The 12,358-nt window shown below is 41.0% G+C and overlaps 1 protein-coding gene across 1 annotated transcript in view; it reads right to left on the bottom strand.

Moving 5' to 3' along the window:
- Positions 1 to 327: 327 nt before the first annotated feature.
- Positions 328 to 12,358, bottom strand: part of LOC140119250 (tricarboxylate transport protein, mitochondrial-like) — a 17,050-nt gene continuing 5,019 nt past the window's right edge. The window contains exons 2-9 of the mRNA XM_072138087.1: positions 11,879 to 11,986; positions 8,029 to 8,128; positions 7,647 to 7,785; positions 7,057 to 7,141; positions 6,491 to 6,595; positions 5,566 to 5,681; positions 5,258 to 5,331; positions 328 to 3,595 (exon numbers count right to left, since the gene is read on the bottom strand). Of these exons, the coding sequence (XP_071994188.1) occupies positions 3,481 to 3,595; positions 5,258 to 5,331; positions 5,566 to 5,681; positions 6,491 to 6,595; positions 7,057 to 7,141; positions 7,647 to 7,785; positions 8,029 to 8,128; positions 11,879 to 11,986 (842 nt within the window). The 3' untranslated portion in view covers positions 328 to 3,480. The remainder of the gene's footprint in view (positions 3,596 to 5,257; positions 5,332 to 5,565; positions 5,682 to 6,490; positions 6,596 to 7,056; positions 7,142 to 7,646; positions 7,786 to 8,028; positions 8,129 to 11,878; positions 11,987 to 12,358) is intronic.

Here is a 12,358-nt window from a genome sequence, read left to right as displayed (position 1 = left end):
CGGCCGGTTCCACACTTGCGAGAGTGATGTGATGAACTCGCATTACACTCGCAACGTATGCTGTTCGGATCGCACTACCCGAACGCTGCACACCGGGACTGAACAGACATGCTGAGTTCACTCCCGGTGTACAGCGTTCGGGCCGTGCAATCCCGGCAGCATGCGTTGCGAGTGTGATGCGAGTTCATCGCATCACACTCGCAAGTGTGGAACCGGCCTAAGACTCATAGTGTGACCTAATAATGGCAACTATAATCTAAGGTGTGGATGTCTAAGTAAATGCAATAAATGTCCTACTTTAAGACAAAGTCCAGTCCAGAGCATTTTCATCACCCCACATATGGCACGTGGTTGGTTTATTTACAACCAGGACAGTCGCTTAGGAGCTATTACTTTTGGCAAATAATAGCCATAATATCACACGATTTCATAGTTAAAATACATGATTGGCACAAATTTAGGGACGACAAACAAAAGTAAGGTGCTAGAGGTAAAAATAAATAACAATAAAATCTGTCCTTTACATAGAGCGGATGCAGCCATTCTGTGAGCCATATAGGATATACAGGGGTCTAATCAATAATCATGCAGCTGACAGTATGGCCGCCTCCAACACATAAGCTGTTCACAATTCACATACAAACTGCATTTATAGAATTGTATAGTTATTTTGCAGTGGTTGACTTTCAGGGCCTTTCCGCTATCACAATTCTTAAAAAGAGGTATTAAGGGAAATCTTCCACCAGGATGAAAGACTGTAAGCAAATGAGCCTGAGGAGCCCCATTACACCTATGGAGCCTGGAGCCCCTAAGGCTCATTTGCATACAGCCCTTCATCCTGGTGGTAGATGCCCATTAATTTCATGTTATCCACAGGATGGGATATAACTTTGTGAACTCTACGGATGATATGTGAGGGGGGGGGGGGAATAGTCTTGTAAACCCTGAATGAATGCAGTGGCTGGTTGCGTACCCATGGGACTGCTGGAGATAGCAAAGTGACTGCAGGAGTCACACAAAAGTTGATCGAGCGCCAAGTCAATGGGACAGGGTCTTACTTGAAATTAAAAGAAAACCCCATTTAAGTTTATATCCTAACTTGCACATGAAAACGGTTACAGTGCACACAGCAGTCAAAATGCATTAACCACATGTAACAAATGTGAATAATAATAACACGTGGATAATAACCGGCCCATTGTCATGTGATGTCACACAGGTGCACGGCTCGTTATATCACAGAGAGCTGTGTGTTATAATGAGCCGTACACCTGTGTTATATCACATGACCATGGACCCGTTTTTATACACAGGAAGTAAACAATTAAACTAACTGTTGAATGACAGCAAAACTGTGATAAATTGACACAAAAACTATGCATTAAAAATTATATACACATTTATGACAGTTTTCTAAATCTCTGTTTGCTGTCACTCAACAGGAAGTTTCATTCTTTACTTCCCGTGTATAAAAGCGGGTCCATGGTCATGTGATGTCACACAGGTGCACAGCTCATTATAACACACAGCTCTCTGTGATCCATACACCTGTGTGACATCACATGACAATAGAGCGGTTATTATCCACAGGAAGTAAACTATGGAACTTCCTATAGCAAATATCTACAAAACTGTGATACAGGAATGAGAAGAAATTATACAGAAACTATATTGGAAATTTGTAGAACGCTTCATTATATAAACAATATCAATTATTTGCGGAGGGTGGACAACCCCCCCCCTTTAAGAGGGAAATCAGCGTCCCCCAGTTCAGTTACTTGATAAGGTTTGGAGTTGTGCTTCGTATGAGCCACTAGTCATGTAAGGATAACTTACATCCCGTGTTCCTTTTCAGGAAAGCTGCAGCAATGTTTCTGGATCTGTAGACATATGCGAACATCCTTAGGCTCCCTGCATGTAGAATTTGTCTGTGTGGTATTCATTGATTTTTACAAGATAGCGCATGGACCATTGCTTTTCGATGGGTCCGCACACACCCATGGCTTGGGTAGGTTTTTCTACCATCATCATAAATACATGATTTTCTAGGAATAACCTTAAACCATCTGCTCCAGTGGTGTATACTAGACATCCTTTCTGTGTCCACCTCAATATACATTATATGGTGGACACACATGCTCAGTCGTATCTCTCTTTCTCTGCATAGAAATAGTTTAGATGTAAATTCAGACAATTATTATGGGTCAACCTCTTTGTGGAATATAAGTTCATTTTACATCTAGTCATGAATTTCAGTTTTTATCGATCTTTTATATGCAAGAACTCAAATGCTAGAAATAAAAAGCTGGCGTAATAAAAAAGGGGATTTAGGTCTTCAAGATTAAACATCACATTTTTGGGAATATGAGAAATTTGCTAAAAAACTGTCAACCCCTTTACTGGGAACATATAGGAGATATTGTGGTTGGTTAAAGAGGTATTCCCATTTTGGCAAATTTATGTTATTGTTTGTATTGTAAAAAGTTACATTGGAAAATTGTATACTTTCTGTATCAATTCCTAACAGTTCTAAATCTCTGCTTGCTGTCATTTTATAGAAATTTTCCATGTTTACATCCAGTGGACAGAAATCTGAACATGGTCACACAGGTGCACTGCTCGTTATATCCCACAGCTCTGGTTACTCTCTATGATATAATGAGCCGTGCACCTGTGTGACCATGGTCAGGTTTCTGTCCACTGGTAGTAAAAATAGAAGCTTTCTATAGAGGGACAGCAAGCAGAGATCTAGAAAACCGTGAGGAATGGATACAGAAAGTACATTGGAAAATTGTATAACTTTTTATAATACAAACAATAACATTTATTTCCTGAAATGGGAACACCCCTTTAAACACTTATTTAATTATCACCTACTGACCCTGATCAGTCAATTACCTTTGGCTTTGCATTGGAAGTTGTTGGCCCCAACATACAAGATTTTTGGCAAATCTGATAAGACTTAGGCCCGTTACACACTAGTGAGTGTGATGCATCCAACTCACATCACACATCCGTCCCGAACATTGACAACCGGAACTCATCTGACATGTAGAGATCAGATGGGGTTGTCAGCATTTGGGTGGGACGCCCATCTTTCAAGGGGTGATACAGCTGGGCAGTGTGCAATGCTCCATTACCCTGCAGTGATATGCATCCAGAAGTGGCACTTGACATTAACTCCTGGTTTAAGTTTTAAGGTGAATTCAGGCATAAACAGGTAAAATAATGCCACACAAAAAGGTATCTGACAATCAATTACCGTTGGATATTTGGCAGATTTAAGGCAAATCCATACATAAACACATACATACACATATACCATACAATGACAACAGGTTAAAATGACATTTTGTGATAATTTACAATATTTCCAACCAGCACAATTCAGAGCTTTAGTTGGGGGTAAAATAAAGATATGAAAATGAAGATAGAAAACAAGTGCGCCCACCGGGCTGAGCGGCTCACACACAAGCAATGTTAGGACGTCTTCCAGACTCTGTTAAGAACTTTAACTACTTCTTCATAGATGATAAAGACAATGGCGACATCCAAACACACTCTGCCCAATCGCGGTACCGTCCCCTTGTAGAACCTAAGGAGAGAAGATATTTTAGACTTGGGAAATTGACATCAATCTTAGACAGGATTTGTGTACAAGTGGTTATCATAAGTGTCATAGAATAGAAATTTTAGAATATAGACACCTGCAATATGAGGCTAGGCTAGAAATTAGGTCAAGTATTTTAAGGTTCCATATGTATATGAGAAAAGTCTGTCAAACCAGCTTATTTTAGTAGGACTACAGAACTAGATAATGTAAAAGAAGAGAATGATTGCTCACGTGAAAGGGAACAGACCACCGATTTTCATACAACTTATTTACCCCTTCCTGACCACACCATGTAAACTAATGTGCTGGGGAACTAAACCCTATGCCTACAGCCTGTCAAGTTACAAGATGCTTTGATGGTACCTGTCCGGCAGACAGTGCCGTTGGCGGCATCAGGCGGTCACACTGACAGCCGCATCGGCGCCGCTTTCATGCGACAGAAATGGAGGGTGTGCCGTTGGACGATTCGACTGATTCGGTCAGAGCGAGGGATTTAACAGTAAAATTGTGTCGCAAGCCATGCACTTGCAACAGGAGGAAGAAGGTGAACTCCGAAGTGTCTGAGCGGGGAGCAACACACGCTGGATATCAGATGCACAACCTACGTGAATCGCGGCAGAATTCATTCTCGTCGGACACTCCGGATCGGGGAACGCACAGGGACGGGTAAGTAAATGTGCCCCAATGTGTGGCACGGTCAAATATGTGTACATTGAATAACATTTGACCTCTCTATACGGTCGTGAACAAAAACCCTATTTTAACATTAAAACAGCTGTTCCAAGGTTAAAAAACATGGCTGCTTTCTAACAAAAACAGCACTACACTACTGTCCAGGGGTAGTACATGGCATTGTAACTCAACTGTATAGAGATGAATGGAGCTTAGTTACAATATCAGCGCTACCCATGGTCAGTATTCTAGTGCCGTTTTTGGAAGAAAGCAGCTATGTTTTAGTCTCAGGACAACCCCTTTGTTCCTCACAATACAGAGAAGTTATATGTTATATGTGTGCTACGTTCTTCTCCACTGTATATTGGGGCTAAGTACCCGACGCAAGCACCGTCCAAACTCTACTGGGTGTGCGGTACCCCTGTTTCCTGGATTATATGTTATGTAATACGCACATATTTTACATATAAATATTATTCAATGCGCAAAATAACCCAATCTATAGCAGAGGAGAATAAATTCTGCAAAACTATCAGATATTCTCTTCAGTGTTGAGTAATAAGAAGGCCCCATATGACCCCATAAGATAGTATGAGCAGCAAAGAAACTTCTCACTTATGTAACCTGATGGGAAAAGGTCAGAATTTGCCTGAAAAGTTACTTTTTGATTAATACTTGGTGCATGGATACATTTTGATTAAAAGAATGTATTAACTAAAAATACATTGCATCTGACAATAGTGTGCACCATGGTCCACATCTACTTGTACTACCAGGTTACAGAAATCCTTTGGTAGGGAACCACCAGAGTGTGTTAAATCAGGTAAAGTATTAAATATGCACTTGGTCTACTCTCTTGTCCCACCTCATCCTTTATTAATCCTTGTGATGGTACAAGATATTTGTTTTATTTTATATATTTAATTTATTTAGCACTTTTCAGGAAGAAAAGCATGAAGATGAGTTACTTACGCCAAGGGCCCCTCATTGCGGAGTATCTGGCTTGCACAGTCTAAAGTGCCCTTATATTTGTGAGCCTCCAAGCCCTGGTAAAGAGAACACAGTGACCACATGATATAAACTGAATTTTAACCAGAAACATTGTCAAGACAATAAGCAGCATGAAGGAGACAGCTCCATTCTTTATGTAGTGTGCAGTCCAGGTTACTACAGATCAACTCCTATTCATGTCAATGGGATCTAAGCTGCAATGACTCAGTTAAGCCACTACACTGAGAATGGCACTGTCTGCATCCTGTCTCATTCTCTAAACACATTACCTGCATCCTGGTCTTGATAACATCAAGAGGTGTATTACCAAAGACACTAGCCGCCCCGGCAATGGCACCAAATGTTCCTGTCACTATAGGATTAATCGGTCTTTGGGGATCATCACCTAAAATCAGAACAGGGACCATGTCATACATAGCACTTAGCAATAGGAGGAATTGAGAAAAAGTAGAGGCGGGTGGGATATAATTCCTGACCTTGCACCATAAACATAAACATATAGGGGGAAGTTTATCATACGCCACCATTGTACTTCAGTGTATGATAAGAGCCACACACTCCAGGACATAGGCCCCTTGCTGTATCCATTGGGCGGCGGCACTGCCAGGCAAAGCAACTTTAGCACAATTTTAAAAGGTGAACACCAAAATATCCAATACAGACAGTATCCCCGGGTTACGTACAAGATGTTTTTTTAGGGTTGTTCTTAAGTTGAATTTGTATGTAAGTCGGAACTGTATATTTTATAATTGTAGCTACAGACAAAAAATTTTTTTAAGCCCCAGTGACAATTGGAGTATCAACATTTTTGGCTGTATTGGGACCAAGGATTGTCAATAAAGCTTCATTACATACACTTTACAGCTGGTTATTGCCTGGGACTATAGTAACATCCATAGAGCTTCACCAGAGGTCACAGTGGGCAGAGAGGTCAGTCTGTAACTAGGGGTCATCTGTAAGTCGGTATCCTTAAGTGGGGGCTGCCTGTATATCATCGATTTTTAACACTCTCCTCATTATAAATATTATAGCCCACATGTTACAATTTTATTCTGTTTGTTATTAGCTCTTATTGTGACTAGATCTACCCCTATAATATACTTCATGTTACGTGGTTTATAAAAAGAAATCTGACACAGATGTCATCGTAGTCGTAGATACAAACCAGAACCCTGTAACCAAGCGACTACTCACCTAAGTACCAGTTACGTAATGAGGTCATGACGTAGAAACGGATCGCCTGGTTTGAGCCCTGCTTTAAAATAGTTGGAGTGAGTCCTTGATACGTTCCACGTAGCCCTATAAAGTAAAGTAAAGGCCCATAAGCATTGGAATTCAGAAAATTCTAAATATTGCTTGTTAAATGGATCTGTAAAGCAAACAACTAAATATAAGAGGTTAAATAAAAGGGGTCGTTTGGCTCCAGGGTTATGAAAATAACAAAAAGGTTGTTCCAATGCAGTTTGGCACCTCCTGTCAGAGGCGCAGTGGTGACGATGCACCCCCACTACAGCCTCACAGATTGCAGCCAGGGGCTATAGCAGGCACACATTGAGCTTCTGTATAGCAGCTGTGACACGAGGCACTCAACTGCACCAAAACGAGGAGAATATATCTTGTGTGTTGTTTTCAAACGCCCTGGTGCCCACAGTATACAGGCAAAAAAAAAAAAAAAACTGGAATCCCGGACAACCCCTTTAAGACCCTTCACTCTCTCTTCCTAACGTTGAGTGATTCAAGGGTCAAGAACCTGAACCCACCTTGCTCTCTGATAATTTCCCGTACGCCATGGAAGAAGCCACGGTAGCGGGGGGCAGAGGAGGCCTGGTCATGGATGAACTTCACCTGTCACAGTCAAGGAAACAACTGAAGATGAATGGACATGGTTTGAGTTATTCTAAAAAGTTCTATGTCCATCATTATACACCAGGGAAGCAAGTGTCTGAGATATGGCCCATTACATAGACTATACAGTAATTACAAATCTCATGTGTCCTCATTCACAATATTTTTTAAGGGTTCGGCTAATTCTAAGATCCTGTCAAACTCCAAAATTGTAATTGTTATGTTTTTAGCTTTTTGTCATGAACATGTAAAATCCTATTAACATCCACACAAAAAATCACATCATACAAATTTGGAGATTTGTTGCTAATCTAGTCAATGTCACCAATATCTGCAAAGGTCACATATAAACACAGCGCTGCACCGCACATGTCCAATATGGGGGATTGGCAAGGTGAGTACTACAGATTTTGATATGTTTGACCATTAAAAAAATCTCTAGGTGCTGGAACATCCAGCGGATAAGATTTTCAGGCCCATGTAAAAGGAAGACATAACCACATACCTTGATAGTTTCCATCGGACATACAATCAGAACAGCTTCTGCAACACCGGCCCCAAGACCACATAGAAAACTGGACTTCCCATCCAATTTTCCTGTAGAACTCCTGGCATAGTTACTAAGGAATTCAAATGTGCCGAACCTGAAAAGATCACATTATGGAGACAGTGCTGCATTACACGCCATCTTCTCTCTTACTCGGATTATACAGAATGTTACTTTACAGTCATATAATGCCTTACAAAAAAGTAAAAAGTGTCAAATCGGTAGAAGTCTCAAGTTACAGCAGATCTTCTTTCCCCTCCCTCAGGACATCTCACAGAATAGAGAGCAAGACAACTTTTTTAATATATGTCCACATGCATATATCCCTATGTCCCCTTACCTCACAGCAGATTTAGGGATGGATCCATATAGCAATGAGCTCAGACCTCGATATAACCCTCTGACTCCATGATCCTGTACAGTTAGTGTGACGCAGTGCCCTGTAGTGAGACATCACAGATTACAGTATATTATACAGAATCACCATACACCATCTCTCCAACATGAACTGTAGTATAGGAAACACAGTTTTCCAATTGTTATGGTATTTCTATTTGGGATGAGGGCTCTCATTGTATCGTATCTCATATAATTGCAAAAGCTGTGATTATATAGCTTATACCATCTTTGTAAAGTTATCCCCTCTCAACAGAACACGAAATTCCTTTTCAGCAAGGAACCCCTACCCATCATGAAAATATAATTCCCTGCAATTCAGACTACAAGGGTTTTTAGCTGGAGTAATGGGTGGAGCGGCAGGTCGAGCATGTGTCCTACTGCTCCATTCAATTGTAGAGTAGTGTTGGAAACTGCTGAGCACAGCGCTCACTATCTATGAGAGTGCTGAAGATAGTAGAGCAAAGCGCTCAGCAATTTCCAACACTCTCCTACAATTGAACGGATCAGCAGGAAGCTTGCTCCTATTGCCCCTGCACCCATTAGTGAGACAGGACCCCTGTTCTCCAGACTGCTCGTGGTCCTGTGGCTCCCAGAAGTTGGACACCCAATGATCAGCTTGTTATCCCCTATCCCGTGAATAGGGGATAACTTAAATAGTGGATACAGTCCCATTTAACCATCTTTAAGGGGTTGATGGTTGACAATTACCTACTGTAATTACCATGATCCAATTAAGCATTACTATATTTGCCCAAATAGTATTGCGCCACGTGTTTATAGGAATGTGAACGTCCACATATTGACCTATTGACACACCAGATGGGGCCATATTAGAAAAGTAAATTCTCTTTAAAATCCTCACCGAAATGTTTTCTAACAGCATATAAATGAGAAACTTTTTATTAAAGAAGTATAGCATAAAGATGGGACAAACACTGATCAACCCCCCAGTGCTGTAAAATCTAAATCCCTTATTATACATATACTCCTCTCCATTCGAGAAATGTGATTAGATCATTTATCCAGAACTTTTGTTTCAATCAAAACATGGCGGGTGGTCTATTTAAAAGACCATGGGGCTTATTTACAAAGGGTCCTGCAGCCGCATTTTCGTCGGATTTTCTGACTTTTTGGGGATAGCGCCAGGGATAGTGTTGCACGCGATCGGATTTTGGCGCATCATGCAACAGAAATGGGGGGGGGGGCTGACGATCCGACGGATTCAGACAAACCGTGGGATTTAAATTTGTGTCACAAGATCAAGCACTTACATGTACCGGGAAAAAGAAGGTGAACTCCGGCGGACCTGATCGGGGAAGCGACAAATGCTGGATATTGGGCGCACACTCGTAGTGAATCGCGGCAGCTGTGCACTAGAGTTGGGGAACGCACCTCGGGGATCGCGCAGGGACGGGTAAGTAAGTCTGCCCCATGTGATTTTATATTGGTAACAGGAATCAGGGATCGACTTGTATTAAGGCTCAGTATTACCGGTACTTTTTTTTTTTTTGGAAGGCTCCAGATCACACTTGTCCGAGTTCCTAAACAAAGAGGGAGTTATTCTGATATAAAGGCTTCCAAATAAAGTAAATATTTAAGTGGATATGTTGGATTTGTTTTTTCCCCCACTAGACTGCCTATCGTGCCTATACACCAGCAATGCACTTCACTCTGGAGATAAACATGTCTGAATATGACACTATGGAGCAGACGGAGTAGTTTCGCATAAGCAGTTCTGACATTTAATAGACAGAATGACAGCACAGCAGCTTTGTGCAATGATGCATGGCCCGACCATCCCTGCAGATCATCCAACGTCTGGGACAGCTCAGCTGATATATGAAAAGTCAGATACAATATAAATACGACCTACGTGAACAATTTAATTTTGTAGAACTTTGTATAGAAATAGCTTAAATAAAATATCTGATAGATTTGTTTTATTAGAAGGTCTAAAAATAAGGTGCAAACATTTCCACTGTAGTCTAAAGACACAGTAAAAGTGCTCTTAAAAACCATCTCTATAAGCAAGTCTTTCCCTAACTGCATGAAACTTTAACTCTTTCTTTACTAACCCATCCCATTTCCTCCTCCCATCTGTTACCTATCAAACTCCTAATACCAAGCTACAGGCTTCCCCGGAGCCCAATAGACCTTGGACCATAAGGGTGCATTCAAATGTCTTTCAGTTTTCAATTTCCAAACTAGGTGTGGAGTGGAAAAAAAGTGTGGGACTGGTCCCTGCACAATAGATGGGGAGCAATAAGCTCATTGTTCAAAAAGAATAGTGACTCTGTCCAGGTAGCAATCGCTTCTGGAGATTCTGTAGCTAAGAAGGCATAAGGGTATGCCACATATGAAGAATGCTATTACAACCCGATGGTCCCTATATTCAAAAATTATCTATTTAGGCTTTTCTCTGTAGACAGTTTGTTAGATATTTAGGGAAACCAATGATCTAGCAACCTCCCCCCCACCCCCCACCTAAGAAAAAAAAATTACATAGTCTGCCCACCACTGTTAACTTAACATGCTGACATATTTGTCCATATGCTATGGAATTCATTCCCTTCAATGGATATTACAGTAATAATTCCCTATTCGCAAAATAAGATTTAACTTGCACTTGGTGGGGTCTATCCCCTGGAAATGTGCATGAAAACAGATATAAGTTGCAGATACTCCATTGCTTTTAAGGTTCAATAGAACTTTATTGAAAAATGCACTTAGACATAAATACGTAATTATAGGTTTAAATGCTGAGTCACTTAGGTGCCGGCACAACAATAAGAACAGCATCAATAAGTGCAATACGTTATAAGGTATAACATGAAATGTATCCATAACATACAACAGTGATGACCGAATTGACCCAACTTGGCCAGTACTAACTAAACGCTGTAGGAGGAAAACACACACAAACAAGACAGGACACAGAAAGGAATGGAGGATAGGGTTACAGAGACAATATCCGAGGCCCAGGACGCCACCCTGGAACCGGTGGTGCCAGCTAGCCAAGTGTCCACAGTGGTTATGCAACAGACAGAAAGCCAAGAGGACCATGTCACATAAAAGGATTCATGCCTCTCATCGTTACTAGCACATAACTCTTCCATGTGCCTAATGGAGTCAGAGCCTCTATCCATTGCGCCCTGGAAGGGGCCTCAGGAGATCTCTAAAGTCGGTGGATTATTTGTCGCATTGCCATAATAAAGTGCCGGAGCATATTCTTTTTGAAATTTGGTATGGGGACAGGAAGCCTGGGTAGAAGCACCAACTCTGGGGAAGGGCAAACCCTCTAGTGGCAGATGTACAATTTAATGATGTCCGGTCAGAATTTTTGGATTGGAGTGCACTCCCACCAGATGTGGGATCTGGAAACATTCTAAGTAGTCTGAGTGGAGTTCTATACCACATGGTAAGTATCCTGTCATTTAGATCCTGTAAACGGCATAAAACTGATGCTTTGTGCGTTAGCACAAGAACTTTGCCACTGGTCGTCAGAAAAGGATTCAGATACTCCAATGTTTTTAATGGGACTGCCATAATGCACTCGGTTATTCCCCCAGAAATTACTGAAGAAGCTGCATATGTGCCCACAACCACTATATTTGTTGTTGCTATAAATGACCCTTTTTCGTGACTGGTGGGTATCTCCAACGACTGCACATTATGTCCTATACTGAGGAGAGGGGATAAATTAAAATGACTGGAATACCACTTTCAATACATGGAGCAAAGAAAAGTAGATGGATATGATGTATTTTATTTAAATTTATTTAGATTTTTACCTATTCCCCGATATCGAGGAGGATTGGCCCGCTCATCCAGCTGCAGCTGCGTCTTGACATATTCTGTAGGGAAGGTGATGCAGATTTCGATGCCCCCGGCGATTCCACCTGACAGACACAAATCACACTTTATATCAGTGACATCCTTTATAACAATGGGATACATAGATTCTTGAAAGGATGAATTTACATTTTACATGTTATTAATATATTTATATATAAATGCTAGGCAGCCAATTCTCATATATTACAGAATTACATGAAAGCTAGTATTGATTGACTTTGGCATGTCATCACTATATGTCTGCTTACTATTATTGGCTTATGGGGAACAAATTGATTTTCTTGAGTAGAAGAAGGATAAATCGTCATCGGAATCGGATAGATGGACGGAATCACTCATCAGGTGTGCAATCCTTCATGACAGCAGTAAACAGGCCATTTTATCATGTGTCCTTCAAAATCATCCCATTTGGTCAC

The sequence above is a fragment of the Engystomops pustulosus genome, chromosome 2 (genome assembly GCF_040894005.1).
Source record: "Engystomops pustulosus chromosome 2, aEngPut4.maternal, whole genome shotgun sequence".
NCBI classification, from domain to species: Eukaryota; Metazoa; Chordata; class Amphibia; order Anura; family Leptodactylidae; genus Engystomops; species Engystomops pustulosus.
This window is presented reverse-complemented; position numbering and strand designations above follow the sequence as displayed.